General features: G+C 42.1%; 1 protein-coding gene across 2 annotated transcripts in view; it reads left to right on the top strand.

Moving 5' to 3' along the window:
• adck5 (aarF domain containing kinase 5) overlaps nucleotides 1–22,600 on the top strand; it is a 92,200-nt gene extending 69,600 nt beyond the window's left edge. The window contains exons 8-15 of one of the 2 annotated variants that reach the window (XR_005942594.1): nucleotides 3,126–3,257; nucleotides 7,654–7,737; nucleotides 9,041–9,122; nucleotides 10,846–10,924; nucleotides 18,470–18,561; nucleotides 19,610–19,868; nucleotides 21,412–21,591; nucleotides 21,857–22,600. Coding sequence is in view for 1 of the 2 variants with exons in the window: in XM_041183755.1 (XP_041039689.1) it covers nucleotides 3,126–3,257; nucleotides 7,654–7,737; nucleotides 9,041–9,122; nucleotides 10,846–10,924; nucleotides 18,470–18,561; nucleotides 19,610–19,868; nucleotides 21,412–21,528; nucleotides 21,857–21,959 (948 nt within the window). In the remaining variant the exon portion in view is untranslated. The remainder of the gene's footprint in view (nucleotides 1–3,125; nucleotides 3,258–7,653; nucleotides 7,738–9,040; nucleotides 9,123–10,845; nucleotides 10,925–18,469; nucleotides 18,562–19,609; nucleotides 19,869–21,411; nucleotides 21,592–21,856) is intronic. The other variant, XM_041183755.1, reaches the window with a different exon arrangement.
• Nucleotides 22,601–23,285: the final 685 nt, after the last annotated feature.

Genomic DNA, 23,285 nt, shown 5'->3' with positions numbered 1-23,285 from the left:
GGGTGGAGAGGGAGCATGATAGGGACCATAGTTGAAGGGTCAGTCACAAGAGGGCATAAGTTCAAGGTGAAGGGCAGGAGGTTTAGGAGGGATGTGAGGAAAAATTTTTTACCGAGAGGGTGGTGACGATCTGGAATGCACTGCCTGGGAGGGTGATGGAGGCGGGTTGCCTCACATCCTTTAAAAAGTACCTGCATGAGCACTTGGCATGTCATAACATTCAAGGCTATGGGCCAAGTGCTGGTAAATGGGATTAGGTCGGTCGGTCAGGTGTTTCTTGCGTGTTGGTGCAGACTCAATGGGCTGAAGGGCCTCTTCTGCACTGTGATTCTGTGATTGCAACTTATTTTCCCACCTATTTTGGTGTCATCTGCAAATTTAGCTAAAGTACCTTCTATCCCTGAATCCAAGTCATTAATATAAATTGTAAATAGTTGGGGCCCAAGGACCGAACCCTGTGGCACCCCACTAGTTACAGCTTGCCATCCAGTAAAAGACCCATTTATCCCAACTCTCTGCTTTCTGTTGGTTAGCCAATCCTCTATCCAAGCTAATATATTAAACCTGACTCCGTGTGATCTTATATTGTGCATTAATCTTTTGTGTGGCACCTTTGCTTGTCACATCTTCAAAGAACTCTAGCAAATTAGTCAAACACGATTTACTCTTCATAAAACCATGCTGACTCTGATGGATTGCATTTTGACTTTCCAAATACCCCATTACTACTTCCTTAATAATGGACTTCAACAATTTCCCAACGACAGACGTTAAACTAACTGGTCTATAGTTTCCTGCTTTCTGCCTCCACCCCCCTTTTTGAATAAGGGTGTTATGTTAGCATTTTTCCAATCCATTGGAACCCTTCCAGAATCCAGGGCATTTTGGAATATTACAGCCAATGTATCCACTTTCTCCGCTGCCACTTCCTTTAACACCCTGGGATGTAGGCCATCAGGTCCTGGGGACTTGTCACCCTTTAATCCCAATAGTTGCTCAGTACTTTTTCTCTAGTGATGGTGATTGTTCTAAGTTCCTCCTTCTCTATACCCTCTGCACTACCTGTTACTATTGGGGTGGTAATAGTGTCCTCCACTGTGAAAACAGGCAAAATATTGATTAAACGCCTCTGCCATTTCTGTTCCCCACTATTAACTCCACAGTCTCATCCTCCAAGGGACCAACTCTCTTTCCTTTTATCTACTTGTAGAAGCTTTTGCTATCAGTTTTTACATTTTGCGCTAGTTTTCTTTCATAATTTACCGTTGCTCTTTTTATTTTTTTTTTGGTCACCTTTTGTTGATTTTTAAAAGTTTCTCAATCTTCCAGCCTGCCACTGACCTTTGCAATTTGGTATACCTTAGTTTTTGCCTTTATGTTATCTTTAACTTCCTTGCTTAGCCATGGATGCTTTTTCCCAATCTTACCATCTTTCTTCCTCTTAGGAATATATTTTACTTGGGAGGAATTGAATATCTCCTTAAATATCTGCCACTGTTCATCAATTGTCCTACCTTGTAGTCTTCCTGCCCAGTCCACTAGGGCCAAATCTGCCCTCATACCTTTGTTTAACTCCAGAACACTAGTGTGGGACTCCAGTTTCTCGCTCTCAAACTGAACTTGAAATTCCAGCATGCTGGGATCACTCTTCCCTAGAGGATCCTTTACTATGAGATCATTAATTAATCCCATCTCATGACACAAAACCAAATCCAGAAAAGCCTGCTCCCTGGTTGGTTCCACAACATATTGCTCCAAGAAACAATCTCTAATACACTCTATGAACTCTTCCTCGAGGTTACCCTTGCCAATTTGATTAGTCCAGTCTATATGCATATTAAAATCACCCATGATTATTGCCATGACTTTCTTACATGTTCCCAGTATTTCCTGGATTATACTGTGCCCTACTGCTAAAGTACTGTTTGGGGACCTATAGATTACTCCCACCAGTTAATTCTTTCCCTTGTTATTTCTTATTTCTACCCAGACTGACTCTATGTCTTGCTCTCCAGTGCCTATATCATTCCTCACTATAGCACTGACCTCTTCCTTTACCAACAAAGCTACACCACCTCCTTTTCCTTCCTGCCTATCCTTCCGAAACACTCAGTACCCTTGGATATTCAACTCCCCAACCTGTTCTCCCTGTAACCACATCTCAGTAATCGCCACCAAATCATACCTATTTATCTCTAAATGGCTATTCATGTGAATGGATGCATTTTAGAATTGAGCCCCACCACCCCCAGCTCCAGATAACTTTTATTGTTGAACTATCCCATAATCTAGTGTCTTTTGCACTCACTGTATATGGTATTTTATTAGCATAACAGGTTTATTTTAAAAACAGTGATATCTTTGTACACTGAGTACTCTGTTGTATCTGAACAAGTCTCTTAGTTAAGCTTTGGATTTTTAACCTTTCCATGTATAATTAGTCCAATTCTTGTAGCAATGATCAGCGGACAGCACTGAAAATGAGAATTACCATAAAAGTGTCCATTTTGTATCTTGAATCTGCTCCCTCCTTTGAAGGCACTTAATTTACACTGAGATTGTCAGTAGCTCTCAGCATCTGACCCAAGTGGCTGTTCCTTGTGATAGAATCTGAACAGTGTTGGCAGGTTTGATAGTGGGAGATCATAGCTGTGCCTAGACCCTGTCCTCCCCCAATATCAAAAACATGTACTTTTCATCTGAGGTCACTTTATTGGAAGTATGACTTCTGGTGTTTTCTTATTAACCTAACACCTGCACGCCTCCCCACCACACCACTGCCCCTGCCCCCATGGTTACCTGGCCCAGCATTGCAGCAGGCTGTACCTTTATTCACTAAACCAACAGGGAAATTATTTAACAATGTAATTAATAATGGCTGTTAAGAACTGTGTTAGTAACAGATCAAAACCTTCAGATTACATTGCAAACATTACTAACTGAATGCTAATTGAAGTGATGCAACGCCACAATCAGCAACGATTTGTTTGAATGGCAGAACAGGCTAAAGAGACTGAAAGACCTTCTGTTCCTGTGCCAGTCGACTGTTAAGAGTATTAAACTGGTTTAATACGGAAATGTATCGAGTGCCTTGTATGTTTTTCCGCACATGCCATACTCCACAGGACCTGAAGGGGACGCTAGCCCAGGAACTGGACTTCGAGAATGAAGGCCGTAATGCAGAGCGATGTGCACGAGATCTCAGTCACTTCAAATTTATTGTCATTCCCAAGGTGTACTGGGAGCAGACCAGCAAGGTGAGGCTAAAAGAATGGAGTATGTTCTGTCTGTGTGCAGTGAATATGTCTCTGTCATTAAAATTTAATGAAGGCTGCTATTGATGGCTTAGATCTACCTGCTGGGAAATCATCTTGATGGTCGATTCAAGATGGCTTATTTGCTTGGAAGCTGGGTTCATTCTTGCATATTAACCTTTTGTGTGGCATCTTATTGAATGCCTTTTAGAAATCCAAATATACTACATCTACTGGTTCTTCTTTATCTACCCTACTAGTTACATCCTCAAAAAACTAAAACGAATTTGTCAAATATTCACTTGGCAGTACAGAACTTGAATGTAGCTGAACAAAGGAGACATGTTATTGATGTTTTTCATCTTGCACTCATCAGGACAGATGCAAGATTACTAAATTTCAAAGGGAACAACAATTTTACTGCATGAGAAAAGGATGCTGATTGGTTGGCAAGTGGACTCTGGTCAGGGCTTTGCCATGGAGAATGCCTCTGGAAACGGTTGTCTCCATGTTTTTATTTACTTGAAAAAGGCACAATGCTTAGACATATTCTTTCTGTTTGCAGAGGACAGGGCCCTATGTATGAATGTATGCATAGCTTGACTGAGCCACATTGCAAACTCAACTGATAATTTTAAGTTGTTTGTTAGTGTAATTCTTAGCACACTCAAGATTGTTCAGTAAGTGTTGTCCAATCATGGAATCCCATCTTACATTGGACACTGTGTACTGAGTTTTGCAAGCATGGGTTGATTTGAGAATGTTAGTACTCTGCCTATCGTGAACAGCTGAAGGAACCTGTTGTTAGATACGATCCACCAATCATTGGGATAAAGAGCCTACATACCTGGCATTACACCGGCACTAAAACTCATATAGCACATAACTCATTTGTGTGGTAGGCAGAATGATGTTTTGGCTTGACACAGCATCCTGTTAGTGGAGAATACCACTAACGCGTAGTAGCAGCATATGACAGCTAGCTTCACCCGTTATTTTTGAGACACCTTATCCTTCCAGGGTAATTTGAGGCAGACTGGGTACTTTTTAGGACTGAAAGTGATGGCCTTAGGCCCATTCATGAGTTAGCGGGATATTCGGTGAGCATTCTTCACGGCAGTGTCTCGACCACAGTCGACTAGCCGACCATCAGAACCCTTTTCTCATGCATTATATATTGTTGTTCCTTTTGAAATTCCGCATTCTTGTATCTGCCCTGATGAGTACAAGACATTTTTCAGCTATGCTCAAATTTGTCAAATACAATTTCCTTTTCATAAAACTATGTTGATTCTATGCGATCATACAATTATTTTCTAAGTGCATTGTTAAGACTTCCTTAACCATAGATTCCAGCATTTTCCCGACAATTGATGTCAGAATAAGAGACCTGTAGTTCCCTGTTTTCTCTCTCCCCCCTTTCTTAAATAGTAGTGTTGTATTTTCTAACTTGCAATCCACAGGGATCATTCTAGAATCTAGGAAATTTTGGAAAATCATAACCAACACATCCAATAACTATCTCTGCAGCTATCTCTTTTAGAACCCTTGGATGTAGGCTATTAGGTTCTGGGGATTTGTTTCCTTATTTTCCACAATAACTTCTCCTGTGTCTGTCTCTAAGAGATCAACATTTACTTCAGCGACTCTCTTCCTTTTTATATACTTGTGAAAGCTGTTACAATCTATTTTTATGCTCCTGGCTAGTTTACTTTCATTCTGCTTTTTCCTTTTTATCAACTTTTTGGTGGTCTGGTTTCTACAGGTTTTTACAGGCTGCTTTCTAAAACGGTCCCCATCTTCAGACTTACTACTATTCCTTGCCCATTCTCAGCATCTTCTTTTAATTTAATACTATTTGTAACTTCCTTAGTAAGTTGAGAATGGTTCTTTCTTGCTGGGTTTTTGTTTTTGAATAGAATGTATTTTTGTTGGATTACTTTGAATTGTGTCTTTAAATGTTTCCCACTGTTTATTTGCTGCCATACGTTTTTAGTCTATTCACCCAGTTAACCTTGGCCAGCTCACCCCTCATACCTATGAAATTGGCTTTGTTTAAATTTGAAATTCTTATTTGTGGTTGGAATATGTCATTTGTCAAACTTAATGTGGAATTCAGTTGTATTATGATCACTATTTTTAACAGTGAGATTACTAATTTACCCTACCTCATTGCACAATACTTGATCCTTAGTCAGTTCCACAACAAATTGCTCCAGGAAACTAATGTGAAAACATTCTAGAAACTCATCTTCCAGACCACCATTGTCAATTTGATTGTTTCAGTCTATATGAAGACTAAAGATTAACTATTATATTGACTTTGTTACAAACACCAACTATTTCTTTCTTAATGCTCTGTCCAGCAGTTTAACTACTGTTAGGGGGCCTATAAACTCCCACCCATCAGTGTTTTCTGGCCCTTGGTATTCCTAATCTTCATCCATACTGATTCTACTTCCCGAGCTTCAGAACCAAGATCCTTTCTCGCAACTGCCCTTATGTCGTCCTTTAATATCAGAACTATTCCTCCTTTTCCATTCTTCCTGTCATTTTGAAATATTGTGTACCCTGGAATATTTATTTCTCAACCTTGGTCACCTTGCAACCATGTCTCTGGAATGGCAATTCATCCTAAACCATTTATCTTTATTTGTGCCACCTATCTTATTGCGAATGTTTCATGCATTCAGATTAAAAAGCCATTAGTTTGTTTCTGCTATTTTTTAAATGGACCTATTTGCTGATGCACTATTACCATTAAACTCTGTCCCTTCCTGTCCTACTCTGCTTGTCTTTACCCAAATCGCGTCACTGCCCTGTTGCCTCGACTTTTCTCTTTAGATTTCCAAACTTCTCTTCAACTGAATACCCTATTAGTTTAAAGCCCTGTGCACAGTCCTAGTTATTGCTACTTGAGCTCTCAACCTTCTGACTCAGGTGAGGGTGCAATCCACTGAGCAATGGCTTATACCCAATGTTATACAAACTGAGTGGCATACAAGCTAGACTAGGAAGGCATGGTAAAGTGAATTTGGTTTCAAACTTTGTCAAGGTGGGATTTGAATTCATGACTTTTAGGTTGCTAGTCCAGGGCCATAACCACGACACTACCCATTACCTTGTATCCTCAAATTCCAACACTGTTAGCATTCTAGCTGTTGATGATTGACTCGCCAGCCTGCATCAAAGTGGGAACCAGTGTTACTATTGACTCTGCTTAATTTCAGGCAGCACATTCCAGATCATAATAACTTGCTGCATTAAAAAAAAATCTCATTGCCCTCCTGTATTTTTGATAATTATCTTAAATCTCACAACACACCTGCCAATGGAAACAATTTATCTCTAATCAATCCATCATAATTTTGAACACCTCCATTAAATTTCCCTATAACCGTACTCACTTTAAGGAGAACAATCCCAACTTCACTAATCTGTCTGCACCTGATTCCCTCATCCCTGGTGCCATTCTGGTAAATCTTTGCACCATCATCCTTTCTAAAAGTATGGTGCACTCCAGCTGAGATCTAACCAGTGATTTATAAATGTTTAGCTTAACTTCCTTGTTTTTGTTTGTGTTTCTATTTATTAGGTCAAGGTTTCCATAGCTTTTTTTTAACGGCTTTATCAATTTTCAAAGTACACCCTTAGGTCTTTCTATTCATGCACCCACTCTAAATTGCTAATATTTAGTTTATCCAAAATGCATAAAATCATAATTATCTGCTAAATTTCATCTGCCATGTATCTGCCTGTTTCACCAGTCTCTCTATATCCTCCTGATGTCCTGACTCCTCCTGACTGTTTGCTACATTTCCAAGCTTTGTGTCATCTGCAAACTTTGATGTCTCTATACCCAAGTGCAGATCATTAATATGTATCAAAAAAGTGGTCCCAACACCAACCCCTGGGAGATACCACTGAACACTTTCCTCCAGTCTGTAAAACAATATTGTTTCCTCACCCTTAGCCAAATTCATACCGATGCTACCACTGTTATTTTGATCCTGTGCATAATCATTTTTCTAATAATTCTGTAAGTTCATTTTAAAACACATCAGCCAGCTTCACACAGTATGATTCCACATGGATCATTTTATAATCTCTAGTTTCTGCGTTGGTTTGTCTGATTGTACCTGTGTTGATATTCTGCACTTTCCCTCAGCTCTCCATTCAACAGCAGTAACTGAGCCTACATTTACTGTGACCCTGCTGTCTAGATTCTACCTGCCCAAAACCCCTCCTTTCTATTTTACCACACTTATGTCAGCTTTTCCAACTCTCCAAACTCACATCCTCCTATGTGCTATGCATAGGCAGGTTTTGTCCTCTGTAGGCTCTATGGTGTAAATGTATGGTGTATTTCTGCCTGATCTGTATATGCTTTTTCTTGCAGCGAATCCTGACCGCTGATTACTGTGAGGGCTGTAAAGTCACCAACATTGATGAAATCGAGCAGCAGGGCTTGAGTGTCAAAGATGTAAGTGCAGATTTTATCCCACTCATCCACTCCCTCAAGTTTATCCTTCGTGTCTTCTGAAGGCAATGACTTGTGTACAGGCACTAGTAGCCCTCTGGCTGGGTACTCACTCACTCAAAGTGACCATCCCTTACGTGACCCCAGACAGTATGTGTTGATAGGTTAGTTTAGGGAGGATCACAGGTCAATCTCATTACTTGATGTCCGCGCACACCACATTCTAAAAGGGTTTGTCGGATGGGGACCAGGAGTGGGATCCCTGGAAGGTTATTCTTCTTTAAATTTTAATCTTATTGCTGTCTAGCCCCTGAGACCATTTGTAGCTTCTGTACCATTTGAAGCTTTCAATAGTCTTTCAATCTTTTGTGGCTGTGCAAACTCTTAGCTAAAGCAATTCAAACTCGATGTCTTCTCTGCTTTCTCGATTAGCTTTAAAGCTCTTAAAGATATAATAGTGTCTTCCTCAACAACTATCCTGTACCAAAGCATCCCATGCTCTGTGACAACCCTGATCAAAATTTCTCCTAGCCTGCACCTTAAATGATAGCTTTAATGTGCCACTCTTGTTGCTGAGGTCAACAAACTCTGCTCAAATCTGAGTTTCTGGGTCTGGATGGCTTATCACCATGCTACACTAAAACCAGCCACTTCATCCACCACTGACACAACATGGTTGCAGTGTGTACTATCTATAGGATGCGCTGCAGCAACTTACTACTTTGACAGCAATCTCTGCCATCTTAGGAGGATTGCGTTAGCAGACATATGGGAGTACCATCACCTCCAAGTTCCCCTCCAGGTCTCTCGCAATCTTGACTTGGAAATATATCACCATTTATTCATCATTGCTGGGTCAAAATTCTGGAATTCTCTCTTAACATCACTTTGGGTGTACCTATACCACATGGACTGCAACGCTTCAAGGCAGCAGCCCACCATCACCACCTCAAGGGCAAATAGATCTGGGCAATAAATGCTAGCCATGCTTGTGATGCCCATGTTCTTGGAATGCCAATTAGGCAGGCCAACATTGAGCTATCTTTGAAATGGAAAAATGGATTGATTAAATGCCTTAATTTGGAGTCTCTAGTTCAGTCCCTTTAAGATGTTAATGACACATGGAAGACTTTCCAAGGGAACTGTGGCTGTTCAGAAGGTCCACATATCTATTTTTTAAGGTGTCACATCTGTGCCTGTGTGTTGCACACCCACCATCTGTTATGGTTGGTAGTGCTGTAAAAAGAACAGCTGCAGAGTTGCACTGTACCCTGACACACCTCCTTTTCTCCCTCCCTTTCTTTAGGTTGCAGACAAACTGGTCAGGACTTTTGCAGAGCAGATATTTTACACTGGGTTCATCCACGCTGACCCCCATCCTGGGAATGGTAAGTCCAAGCATTGTGGAGGGCACTGGACCACCAAGACCTCACTGTTCACCTTGTGGTACAAATGCTGCTATAGGGAAGACATCTGGTTTGACCAGAATTAGTTAACATAACTGATAGCAGAGATTAAAGAGGAGAAAGCTGGCATTTATATAGCACCTTTAACATCCTAAAGTGCTCCACAGGAACACTTTCAAACAAAATTCAATACTGAGCCATGGAAGAAAACATTAGGACAGGTGACATAGCATCAGCAGAGACATAGCATTTGAAAGAAGCAGAGGTAGAGAGGTCTAGGAATGCAATTCCAGAACTATTGCAGCTCAGAATATGGAGTGATGCCAGTGATGGAGTGATTAAAATTGGGGGGGCACAAGCGGCCTGAATTAAAGGAACATACATCTTGGAAGGTTGCAGGGCAGTAGGAGGTTATGGAGATTGGGAGAGATTTGAACACGAATTTTAAAATTCAAGGCTTTTCAGGATAGGGATGTAGGTCAGCAGGGATGATGAGTAAACAGATTACAGGCACAGGCAGCAGTTTTTTTTTCTTTCATGGGACATGGGCATCATTGGCCAGGTCAGCATTTTTATTGTCCATTAGAGCTGGATTTCAAAAGTTCTTGATTCTTTCACAGGATGTGGGCATTGTTGGCTAGGCCAGCATTTATTGCTCATCCCTAATTGCTGTTGAGAAGGTGGTGGTGAGCCACATTCTTGAATTGCTGCAGTCCATGTGGTGTAGATACATCCACAGTGCTGTTTGGGAGGAAGTTCCAGGATTTTGACCCAGCGACAGTGAAGGGACAGCAATATTGTTCCAAGTCAGGATGGTGAGTGGCTTGGAAGGGAAATTCCAGGTGGAGATGTTCCCTGTATCTGCTGTCCTTGTCCTTCTAGGTGGTACAGGTCACAGGTTTGGAAGTGCTGTTGAAGGAGCCTTGGTGAGTTGTTGCAGTGCATTTTGTAGATGGTACACAATACTGCCACTGTGCATAGGTGGTGGAGGTGGTGGATGGGGTGCCAGTCAACCAGGCTGCTTTGTTCTGGATGGTGTCATGCTTCTTGAGTGTTGTTGGAGCTGCACTCATCCAGGCAAGTGGAGAGTATTCCATCACACTCCTGACTTGTGCCTTGTAGATGGTGGACAGGCTTTGGGGAGTCAGCAGGTGAGTTACTTGCCACAGAATTCCCAGCCTCTGACCTACTCATGTAGCACAGTGTTTATATGGCTGGTGCAGATCAGTTTCTGGTCAATGGTAACCCCCAGGATGTTGGTAGTGGGGGATTCAGTGATGGTAATACCATCTAATGTGATTATCTTCAGCAGGAGCTCCATAAAGCACTTTTTTATTGCACCCTATTGCATCCTGAAGGTGTCATGCAGTGTTTCACACACACATTCAATCACTTTTAAGTATAGTGATCTGTAAATTTGTAGATAGATGAGGCAGCCACTCTTATGCAGCAAGATTTCTCAAGCAGCAGTCAGGTTAACAACAGTTCATCTCTGTTTTGAGAGGAATATCAGCCTAGGACACCATGGAGAGCTCCCTTTACGGGATCTTTATCATCCATTTGAATAGGTTGACATGTATATCCTGAGATGTCTAGTGATGGTGTATTGAAGATTTTCCCTGTTCCAGCCTCTCTTCGTTCCCATTTAATTCCTTTATCTCCCTGCGAGTCAAATTTATAATTTGTGTTTTTCTCTGTTGTGCAGTGTTGGTTAGGAAAGGTCCTAATGGGAAAGCAGAACTGGTGCTCCTAGATCATGGACTGTATGAAAACCTGAATGTAAAGTAAGTGCTTTTCAAAAAAATTTTCTTTCTTGAAAAGTGAGAATTGCTGGCATAAGGTGATGGCAGGCTGCTTTCTTAAACTACTGCAGTCCATGAGATGAAAATACTCCAATATGCTGCTTGGTTGGGACTTGTAATGTAGGAAATGTGGCAGCCAATTTGCACAAAACAAGATCTCACAGCAATGTGATAATAACCATCCAATCTATTTTAATTATGTTGATTGAGGGATAAATATTAAACAGGACACTGAGGATAACTCCCATGCTTCTCTTCGAAATAGTGCATGCGATCTTTTACATCCCCCTGAGAGAGAGCAGATTTCGTTTAAATTTTCATTTGAAAGATGGCATCTTTGACGGTGCTGCCCCCCCTCAGTTGTGTGTTGGGAATGTTAGCCTGGATTTTGTGCTGAAGTCATGAGAATGGTTCCAGGGATGAGGAACTACAGTTTTGTAGATAGATTGGAGAGGTTGGAACCGCTTTCCTTGCAGAAGAGAAGGTTGATGGGCGATTTGACAGAGGTATTCAAAATCATGATGGGTCTGGACAGAGTAGATAGGGCAAATCTGTACCTGTTGGTGGAAGGATCGCGAATAAGAAGACACAGGCTTAGGCTAATTAACAAAGGAAGCAATGGAGTCTTGAGGGGATATTTTGACACAGCAAGTGGCTGGGATCTAGAGCGCACTGTCGGAGAGTGTGCTGGAGGCAGGTTCAGTTGAGGCATTTAAGAAGGAATTGGATTATTACCTGAAAAGGAGAAATGTGCAGGGATACAGGGTGAAAGGCTTTGGAGAGCTAGTGCAGGCATGGCAGGCTGAATGTCCTCCTTTTACGCTGTAACCAATCTGTGATTATGTGAAGTCCCTGAACTGTGACTTGAACGCACTTTTCTGACTCCACTGACTCCACAGTGTGTGCTACACACTGAGCCACTTGGTGGCTAGAATGTAGAAGTCTCTGTTGCAACATACCCCTAGGAGATGCTGAGAGACTTCATCAGTTCCATAGTTTTGACCCTGAGGGAAGGAGTGAGTCCTCGGGCTGGAGGTTTGATTTAAAATTAATGATGCAGCAAAGAGGAGTCTGTAAAATGGACAGTTCTGGAGCCTGATTTCCCAGTGTACACCATTGGCTGTGTGCCAGAGATCCATCACCAGAATATTTACTCTCCTGTTCTGTGAAGGGACAAGTTTAGATTGTGCTTGTCTTATCTTAGGAGTCTGCTAGGCACGGCCTTGCTCTCTCTGGCTGAGTTATGCCTATGTTTCTGCATGTTTTTATTTTAAAAGTTACAAATTACTTGAGACAGCCTTGGCAAGAAAGTTAACTGTTTAACTGCTGCAAACAGCACAGCCTCCTGGTCACTGGCATTGCCTCCCAAAGGAAGCTAGCTCTGGGAGATTATGGAAAGTTGGTCTTTGGGAATCTGTATCCTACCAGATGAACTGTTCATTGTTCTCACTACATTTCAGCAGACCCAGAATCTGTACTCTGAGCACCATCCAGAATTTCCCTGTTCCGACACTCACGAGTCATGGCTGTGTGTGAGAGATAATGTAGAGCAATTACTGACTCTAGAACCGAGCATTATACAGGAGAGGAGTGGGATAGGGAACGCTGGTTCAATCAAAGTGTTGCATATAGGTCAAGGTATTCAAATAATAATAATAAGGTTGGTTGTAATGTGGATCAGATCCTTGAGTCATGAAGGGGCCTTGTAGGTCACAGTCGAGAATGTAGGTTAATTTCTGTTCCTTCCCCCTTTCAGTTCGTTTTCAGAAAGGGTCATTCTCTGTCCTACACAGACCACAGAGCAAGGCAGAGTCATTCTCTGCCCTCCCGTCCCTGAACTCACTTGAATGCCACTAAAAGGAAGAGCCCTTCTTCCTTTCCCCTTTCCTTGAAATTGAGGCAAGGTTAACTCCCCCACCCTTAAACCCCATGTATGACACAGGAATAGAGAGTCAGTGTAACCCACTAACCCAGATCCCAATTATTTAACATGGGGAGAAGTACAAGATGATGCATTTGGGGAAAGCAAACAAGGTATGTATAAATGGTAGGATACTGAGAACTGTTAAGGAATAGAGAAACTTTGGAGAGCATGTTTACAGATCACTGAATGTAGCAGGACAGGTGGTTAAGAAGGTATACAGGATACCTCCCTTTATTAGCTAAAGCATAGAATATAAGAACAGGGAAGTTATGCTAATACTGTATAAAACACCAGTTATCCCACAGCTGGAGTACTGTATAACGTTCTGATCATTGCATTACGAAAAGGATGTTGCCAGGAATGGAGAATTTTAGCTGTGAGGAAAGATTGGATAGGCTGAGCTTGTTTTCTTTGGAACAGAGGCAGAGGGGAGATTGAACTGAGGTGTCAGCTCTGGCTCAGTTTGTAGCACTCTGGCCTCTGAGTCAGAAGGTTGTGGGTTCAAGCTTCACTTCAGGCTTGAGCACAAACGTCAAGGCTGGCACTCCAGTGTGGTACTGAGGAAATGCTGCACTGTCTGTCTCTCAGAAGACGCATTGAAATTTGATCTTAAAAGACTATGGCACTATTCTGAAGAAGAGCAGGGGAGTTTTCCACAGTGCCCTAGCCAATATTTATCATTCGATCAACATCATAAAGAAACCGAATAGCTGGTCATTATCACATTGCTGTTTGTGAGAGCTTGCTGTGCATAAATTAGCACAGATTTAAAGTGACTGGCAAAGGAACCAGAGGCGATGACAGAAAATCTTTTTACTCAATGAGTAGCTAGGTTTTAATGCATTTCATTGCATTACAACAGTGACTTCAAAAGTACATCATTAGCTATAAAGCATTTTGGGATGTCCTGTGGTCATGAAAGGCGCTATGTAAATGCAGCAAAAATAGAAAATGTCGGAAAAATTTGGGTCTAACAGCATCTGTGGAGAGAAAAACAGTTAACATTTTGAGTCCGTATGACTCTTCGTCATCTGAGTTTTTCCAGTGTTTTCTGTTTTTGTTGCATTTACGTAGCGCCTTTCATGATAATAATCATGAGAAGTGTTTATTTAAAAAAAAACTTGGATATGCTTTTAACAAACCATAACCTATAAGGCTGCAGACCAAGAGCTGGAAAGTGGGATTAGGTTGGATAACTCTTTTTCAGCTGGCAGAGACATGATGGGCCAAATGGCCCTCTTCTGTGATGTAAATATCTGTGATTCCATGTGAGCTACTTTACCCTCCCTTTGCTCCCTGATCTCATGAATGGCAGAGGAAGGGTGAATCATTCTCTATGTCCTAACCCCTTCTCCCACACCGCACCCCCCCCCACCCCCCGACACTTCTCCGTTGCTATACCTGCATGTCTTACACAGATTATGGGTCACATTTGGATACCTGCTAGCAGGAAGTTAATATACAGGCCAGCCTGTAAAATGGAGACCCAGAAAGAGAGGAAGATGAGAACATACCATATTTGGAATGCAAGTTAAAGGAGAATTGTGCCCTCATTGCCCAGGATTTTTTTGGGGGGGTGGTGGGGGGGGTGGTGGTGGGCGGGAGTGCAGCTTCAAACACAATAGAGCCATTGAATAATACAATGCGGAAGGAGGCCATTTGGCCAATTGGGTCTCCGCTGACTCTTTCAAAGGGCAATCCCGTTAACTCTATTCCCTGGCTTTTTCCTATATTCCTGTCGTTTTTTTCCTCCTTCAAGTATTTACCCAATTCCCTTTTCAAAGTTATTCCTGAATCAGTGTCCACTACCCAGTCAGGCAGTGCATTCCAAATCCTAACTACTTGTTGAGTAAAAATCATCTGGTTCCTTTGCTGTCATGTTAAATCTCTGCAATCTGTTATTGACTTTTCATCCATTGGAAACAATCTCTCTTTATTTACCCTATCCAAATCATAGAATCATGGAAAGTTTACGGCACAGAAAGAGGCCACCCAGCCTAATGCAATTTTACAGCATTTGGACCGTAGCCCTGCAGGTTACAGCACTGGAGGTGTGTATCCAGACACCTTTAAATAAGTTGAGGATTTCTGCCTCCAATATCCTTTCTGGCAGTGAGTTCCAGATCCTCACAACCCTCTGGGTGAAAAGATTTTTCCTCATCTCCCCTTTAATCTACACCCCCCTAGTCACTGACCTCTCTGCTAAAGTAATATAGGCCCTTCCCACCCACTATCCAGGGCCCTCTCAATTTTGTACATCTCAATCAAATCTCTTTTCAGCCTCCTGTTCCATGGAGAACAGCCCCAGCCTATCTAATCTTTCCTCACAGCTACAATTTTCCAGTCCTGGCAACATCCTCATGAATCTCCTCTGTACCCTCTCTAATGGAATTACATCCTTTCTGTAATGAGGTGACCAGAACTGCACACAGTAGTCAAGTTGTGGCCTAACTAATGTTCTATATAGTTCCAGCATAACCTCCCTGCTCTTATATTCTTTGCCTCAGCTAATAAGTGAAAGGATTTATGCCTCCTTAACCACCTTATCAACCTGTCCTGTATCTTCAGGAATCTAGACATTCACTCCAAGGTCCCTTACTCCCTCTACACCTCAGTATTCCACCATTTGTGTAATCCTTTGTTTGACCTCCCCAAATTCATCACCTCACACTTCACTGGGTTGGATTCCATTTGCTACTTTTCTATCCATCTGAGTAGTCCATTGATATCTTCCCATGGTCTACAGCAATCCTCTTGCCTGTCAACCGCATGGCTAATTTTTGTGTCATCTGCAAACTTCTTGATCATTCCCCTTACATTTATGTCCAAATCATTACTATACACCACAAAAGGCAGGGTACCTAATACCGAGCCCTCTGGAAACTACCTTGCAGTTACAAAAACATCCATCAACAATTACCCTGTTTCCTGCCACTGAGCCAGTTTTGTTTCCAGCTTGCTACATTCCCCTGGATCCCATGAGCTTTTTTTTTAACTTGTCTGCCATTCAAAAGCCTTGCTAAAATCCATGTATATCACATCTACCCTCATCAATCCTCCTTGTTACTTCCTCAAAAAATTCGTTCAGATTGGTCAGGCATGACCTTCCTTTAACAAATCCATGCTGAATCCATAAATCCTTTGTGGTTTTAAACATCTCCATCAAATCTTAGAGCAGTGAAGGCCAAGGATGGTAACCCCACCTTCTCCACTCTATCCAAGTAATTGTAATACCTCATTCCTGGAACCTAAAGTGTGGTGCTCAGAATTGGACTTACTGCTCCAGCTGTGGCCGAACTAGTGTTTTATATAGGTTTAGCAGCACTGTCTGGCTTCTGCACTCTGTGGCTCAATTTTTAAAGCCCATATCCCATATGCTTTTTTTCATTTGTTCATGGGATGTGGGCATTGTTGGCTGGGCCAGCATTTATTGCCCATCCCCAATTGCCCTTGAGAAGTGAATGGCTTGGTAGGCCATTTCAGAGGGTATTTAAGAGTCAACCACATTGCTGAGAGTCTGGAGTCACATGTAGATGAGGCAGATTTCCTTCCTTAAAGGACATTAGTGAAGCAGATGGGTTTTTACAACAATCGACAATGGTTTCATGGTCATCATTAGACTTTGAATTCCAAATTTCTTGTTGAATTCAAATTTCACTATTTGCTGTGGTGGGATTCAAACTCAAGTCACCAGAGGGTTACCCCGGGTATCTGGAGTACTGGTTCAGTGACAATACCATTAGGCTACCGCCTCCCATTTAATGAGGGGGAGATGATGGCATAATGGTATCGTCACCAAACTAGTAATCCAGAAGCCCAAGCTAATGCTTTGGGGACATGGGTTCAAACCCCACCATGGCAGATGGTGGAATTTGAATTGAATTAATAAAATCTGGAATATGGAGTTAGTTTCATGGTACCATCATAAAAACCCATCTGGTTCACTAATGTCCTTTAGGGAAGAAAATCTGCTGCTCTGGCCAACTCCAGACCCACAGCAATGTCTTAACTGCCCTCTGCAATGGCCTAGCAGGCCACTCGTTCAAGGGCAATTAGGGATGCCGGTCTTGCCAGAGATGGCCACGTCCCATAAAATAAAGAGAACTGTTTTGTTAACCTGTCCTGCCACCTCACAAAAGATGTCTCTATTCTTGAACCCGTCTAAAATTGTATCACTTCGTATTTGTTGTGTTGTATCATTTGTCTCCTTTCCACTAAGAATATTTTTAAAATTCATCCACGGGATGTGGGCTTCGCTGGCTGGGCCAGTATTTATTGCCCATCACTAGTTGCCCTTGAGAAGGTGATGGTGAGCTGCCTTCTTGAAATGCTGTGGTCCATGTGCTGTACCACAGTGCTATTAGGAAGGGAGTTCCAGGATTTTGATCTAGCGACCGTGAAGGAACGGTGATATGTTTCTCAGTCAGGATGGTGAGTGGCTTGGAGGGGAACTTCCAGGTGGTGGTGTTACCATCTATCTGCTACCCTTCTAGATGGTACTGGTCATGGGTTTGGAAGATGCTGTCGAAGGAGCCTTGGTGAATTCCTGCAATGCATCTCTTGTAGATGGTATACACTTCTGTTACTGTGCATCAGTGGTGGAGGGAGTGAATGTTTCTGGATATGGTGTCAAGTTTCTTGAGTGTTGTAGGAGCTGTACTCATCCAAGCAAGTGGAGAGTATTCCACCACACTCCTGACCTGTGCCTTGTAGATGGTGGACAGGCTTTGGGGAGTCAGGAGGTGAGTTACTTGTCGCACGATTCCTAGCCTCTGACCTGCTCTTTTAGCCACAGTATTTATATGGCTAGTCCGGTTCAGTTTCTGGTCAATGGTAACCCCCAGGATGTTATAGTGGAGGATTCAGCAATGGTAATGCCATTGAACATTAAGGGACAATGGTTGGATTTTCTCTTGCTTGACCAGCATCTTCCTAATTTTACCTCAAGTCTCTTAGCAACTTAGGTAGTATCCCATCCATACCGGAATATGGATCTGTTCAATTGTAGTTGATCTCTGTTTTAATTTCTAATCTGTACTGAGTTAGCAGAACCAGCAGCTGGGGCCCTACAATTGGCCTTTGCATTCTTGGGCTAAGGATTTCATGTTGCTAATCACTGCAGGAGTTGGGGAGGTTATATGTGTGGGGGTGTGTGTACACAGGCGTGATCACATGGAAGTATGAATGTGTGTATGATTGGATAGACATGTCCTTAGCTGCTAATACTTTGAGAACATGCTGCCTGTGTATTTTTTCCCACCCAAACATTTTTTTTGGGTTAGATTTGTTCGAGGCATCACTAGTAAGACAAACATTTATTACCGATTTCTAGTCACTCTGGAGATGGTGGTGAGCTGTCTTCTTGAACCACTGCAGTCTGTGTAGTGAAGGTATGAAATTCCAGGATGTTAACTGAGGAATGATGTAGGAACATTGATATTCGTTTGAATTGGAGTGAGTCCTGGAGCAGCCACCACTTTGCCACCGTGAAGGACAAGAGCAGCAGAGATTGTGGGGGAAAGAGCTGCAGTAGACATGTGACTGAGAAATCCCTAATCCTTCAGACCAGATCCTGTGTCTAACAGACATTGTACTTCTCTTAGGGACCGGATTAATCTCTGCAAACTCTGGCGTTCCATCATCCTCCTCAATGATCCTGCTATGAAGAAATTCGCCAATGAGCTAGGTGTCAAAGGTGAGGGACCTGATTAACTCCTTGCATCTGTAGGCGAGCTATTTCTATCCAGAGATCTGCCATTAAATATTATTTACAAATACGAGAAGTCGTAATTGGATGATAAGAATAGCTCCCTAGTATATCAACATGATGCTTAACCTCATGTACTGTCTGTCTGTGGTAAGGTTAATTCATAAACATCTTTCTCCATTCTGCACCTGTCCTGGGAGTGTTTGATGGGACAGTGTAAAGGGACCATGGACTGTTTTCCCCCCGCTCTACCTACACCCGAATTCCATTCCTGTCCACTAGGCAACCAATCAATTTCACCAGGTTTGGGTGGGAATTGGGGCTGAACATGTGAATGAAGCCAGTGAGTTAAGATATCTGCAGGCCTCATCATGTGAGCATGTTGCTTAGCAGGCCCCACAATCTGGGGGCAATTAGTTTATGAATTGTAACTAAGAACATTTTTTGAATGATGATATGCTCTTATTGTAACATTATAAAGCAGCTCTACTACTGTACTATCCTGCTTACAAACAAAGTGCAACAAGCAGTCATTTAAATAGACATGGAAGTATCCTCAGACTGATCAGGAACATAAATAAGAATAACAGACATTGTTTTAGTACATTGTACTTGTAGGTTGGGATAGCAAAAGGGTCGAAAAAAGAATGGAATTCCCAAGCAGTATGTTTGTACAGTGCAAGAGGAACTGCCACCAACTGCTTATGAATAAATTGTGTGCGTGAGCACCTTGGGACTGGAATTAAGAGTTTTAAAGTGTATATAAAAAAGTCTGTATAAACTGAGAGGCACTAGCTGTGCGCTGCAATGTTGAATATCCTCCTGACACTACTCATCACTTGGGAATGAGGTAAAGGATGGGTTTTGTACCTTTGTACCTGTGCATACCAACTGGGAGGTTGGGGAAGGAATGTTCTTGGAAAAGCTCCTTGGTGATGCTGTAATTGGTCAGTCTCTGCCTCATAAGGCATGATGTTTTAATAGACCTTTCATCTTGCTCTGAAGTTCTTCCTTCACCCATTCCCCTCCCCTGCAGATTACTTCCTATTCTGTGAGATCCTGATGCAACGGCCAATCAACATGCGGGAGACAGCCTTTCAGCTGGCTAATATCTTGACAGGGGAGGAGAGGGCCTACATGCAGGACATGGCCAGCAACCACTTTGACAGGATTATCCAGGTGCTGAAGGATCTGCCGCGGCCTATGCTGCTCGTCTTCCGGAACATCAACACTGTCCGCTGCATTAATGTCATTCTGGGCTCGCCTGTTGACCGATATGTCCTGATGGCTAGAAGGTAAATCGATTAAAGTTGACTTTCCTCAAGCAGCTTGCTTTTTTTCTCATTTCCAATGTAGATTTCACCCAACAGACAAAATAGTTACCCTGTATCTAATCTTATTAAAAACAATTTAAACATCTCAACTTTCTCAACTCAAAGAAATACAGGAAAAGTTTATGCAATCTGCCCTCATTTAATTCCTTAAGCACTGATAACATTACCACTGAGACAAATGGCTAAGGAGAGTAGAGCACTAGTCTCATGAGTTATGCAGTCTGGAGCCAGTGGGTCTGATATTCGTAGGCACTTGAGTGATACATCCTTTGCATCTGAACTATCATTGGTCTGTTTATTTTGTTCTTTTCAAATCCTTGATTGTAATTGAACTCTAAGCATGCTGGCCTGCCCCTCCTTTGTTTTTCAAGGCTTTTTTTTTTGCTAATTTTAACTTCTGAAAGAAGCAGTGTTGGAGATGTTAGACCTTGGAGTAGTGGATTTTTTTTTCACATGTCCTATTTTAAAAGTGCTTTGCAGGCAAAGTTAAAATTATCACGTGGCTCCCATTGCCTGTAATGTTGACCTGATGATCAATTACCAAACTGCTGGTTCTAAGAGTTTCTATTCAGTTTATAAATTACCTTGTTCTTTAGCAGAAAACTAAGAGCAGGCAATGTTTGCTAATGATGCTTTGAACTGCACGGTCTACATTCAGCACACTGCATATTTCAGCTTCTAGTTAAGCAGTTAACCCAATTCCCAGCTCCATGAAAACTGAGGCAGCATTCGCTGACTTTTAACTTGCCACAGTGAGGTGGTACCAAGGAAATAAGTGAAGTGTAAATTCAGAACAGTTGTCGGGAAATGTCATAGCTAGTGTATCTACCAAAGTTACAGAGGCTGGAACACGATTAGATATCATGGTGGATTTAGAGTGGAGGGATGGGCATTGATAAGCAGAATGGACTTCTTTAGGAATATATCAGTTTTGCATTATAACAGTGGTTTCGGACTTATTTTCAATATTGGGTGGTATAGCAAATTGGGAAGATGATTACTGTCAGAAACATTAGAATAACTTACACTGGTGCTAACAGACTTTCCATAGCCTGAGGTAGGCTGCACTTGGCCTTCCTTAAATAACACAAATCCATGTGGATCTTACAGATAGGAGACATGCTCTGTGCAGGTTCACTCTCTATCAGTATTCTGTAGAAGTGTTTGTTGATAGGCAGCAACATCCCTGGCATGAATGTGAACTCTGGTCAAAGCCTAGTGATGCTGCTTGTCATAACCCCAGCTACAAAGGACACCTCTGCAGTGCTTTATGGCACAGAATATGAAATCTACTATTGGGCATGGCATGGCATGGGGCTATGTCTAGCTGCAAGAGGTTAGCTTCCATCAATCTGTACCAAGCCTGGATTCCTTATTTAGGGGTTTTTGTATGTCTGAACTGTGGTCCAGGTCAGTAATCCACTCACATTCAGATCAAGCTCAGACATCCTCGCTATTTGGAGCATGTCAAAAACTACTAATCCGCATCTCTCTTTCCTTGCAGTGCGGTTCGAGCACAAAGTCTGTTAACAAATAAACACAACAGGGGATTTTGGACAGTTGGTGCTTTCAAGTGGATGAAGATGAAGTGGGCCAGCCTCCAATTTGAGATGAGTCTCCGGTAAGCCAGGAGAATTCTAGCAAAGCAGTTGTGCCTGGAAGAGATTTCTATAAAGACTCTGAGGTATGGGTCCCAAAACCTCAGCTGTCAGCCTACTTTAATCACTGGAACATTTACCCAATCCACCCAAATGCACTTCCATTATAGAAATCTGGGTGGTAGAAAATCAAACCACTCTGTCCCTAAACCATACCCCCCACTTCCATGATTAGAGATAATTTGCTGGGGACAATGCCCCTCAAAGGATTGGAATACCAGTACCTGTCTGAAATTGTGAATGGAATTAAAAATTGTGGTACCTTTGTAACAGTATTCTGTTTATCCCCAGGTCTGAAAGCCTGATGATGAAGATAGTCTCCATCCTTATACGATTGTTTGTTTACTTTGGCCTGATAGCACCAGATGAAGAACTGTACAGTTACCTGGAGTAGCAGCGTGCTGGGCTGTCGCTCGGAAACTTCTGACAGATGTGAGAATCTAATGGACCTGTTTTTGGAAATCTTGGTCCCTTTTTACCTCACAAAGCAGAACAGAGTTGGACTGTCGTGGCCACCAAACCAAGCTGCTGTGATCCTTTTACAAGGCTCAAGGTTAAATGGAAGAAGAAGGATTCGAATTCTCATTCCTCAGATGGCGCTGTAAACATAGCACTGCAGACCGTACTGCAAGAAGCTATAGCCTAAACCAGTTCAGTTAAACCAGCAGATAGGCATTTACTCACCTTGTACCATAGGGCTGAGAAATTCAGCGTTGTTTCTGTTTCTCCACAGTAAGATTACTGTGCAGTTTCCTTGTGCCAAAGGCCATAAATCACATGATGAAATACATCGATCAGAAGTTTGTCAATGTGCTTTTTGGATGAAAATTTTAACTCTTGGTATTGAAACTCTCATCTCTGCCTCTCCCAGTCCCATGACAGAATTTCTACTCTATTTGTGAGAAAAGTCATGAATTAGATAAAGCCCATTGAATCTCACCTCTCTGACCTAGTAACTCTCTCATCATCATGGTACTTAACTGTATTTTGAATAACTTTATTGCTGACATTAAATAAAGATGTTTTTTCCTAATACTCCATTCTACTTATTTCCTTGGTGCCACCATCTTGACACTTTTGTTAAAGTCTTTCCAGAAAATGCCGGCTCAGTTTGCCCAGTCCAGATGAGGTGTGGAATCCTCATCAGGCTTTTGCTCTTCATCCATCTTTTAAATGAGATGTTAAATCAAGGCCCTGGCTTTCCTCTCTCATGGCATCATTTCAAAGAAGAGCAGGGGAACTCTCTCTGGTGTCTTGGCCAATCTTTTTACCCTTCAGCAGTATCACTAGAAACAGATTGCTGTCTGTGCTCAAACTGCCTTGTTTAATCATGGCCACAGTGACTAGGCTACACAGGAACCTCATTGTCTGTAAAACACCTTATAATGTCCTGAGATCATGGAAGGGGCTACAGCAGTGCAAGTCTTTCATTCTTACAGGCATAAGAGACCTCAGGATAATTCTGTTCAGTGTAAACAGATTGATTCAGAAGCCAGCATTTTCACCAATAAAACTTCGACATTAAAGTCCTGGAACCATCAGTTCTCTGTAGGAGGGTGGGTTAAAAAGCGCTGCACTGAGTAACCTCAATTCATTATTTTTCAGTTGGATCATGTTTAACTCCCATTTTATTTCCTATTGGTCTATCTATCAGTATTAGCCATGGTTCTCACCTTGGAAATCAGAAGGATGTACATACCAGTGCAGTACTGAAGCAGTG

Source organism: Carcharodon carcharias, chromosome 3, assembly GCF_017639515.1.
Source record: "Carcharodon carcharias isolate sCarCar2 chromosome 3, sCarCar2.pri, whole genome shotgun sequence".
In the NCBI taxonomy this organism is placed as follows: Eukaryota; Metazoa; Chordata; class Chondrichthyes; order Lamniformes; family Lamnidae; genus Carcharodon; species Carcharodon carcharias.
Note: the sequence above shows the minus strand (reverse complement) of the source record. Positions and strands in the feature narration are given on the sequence as shown.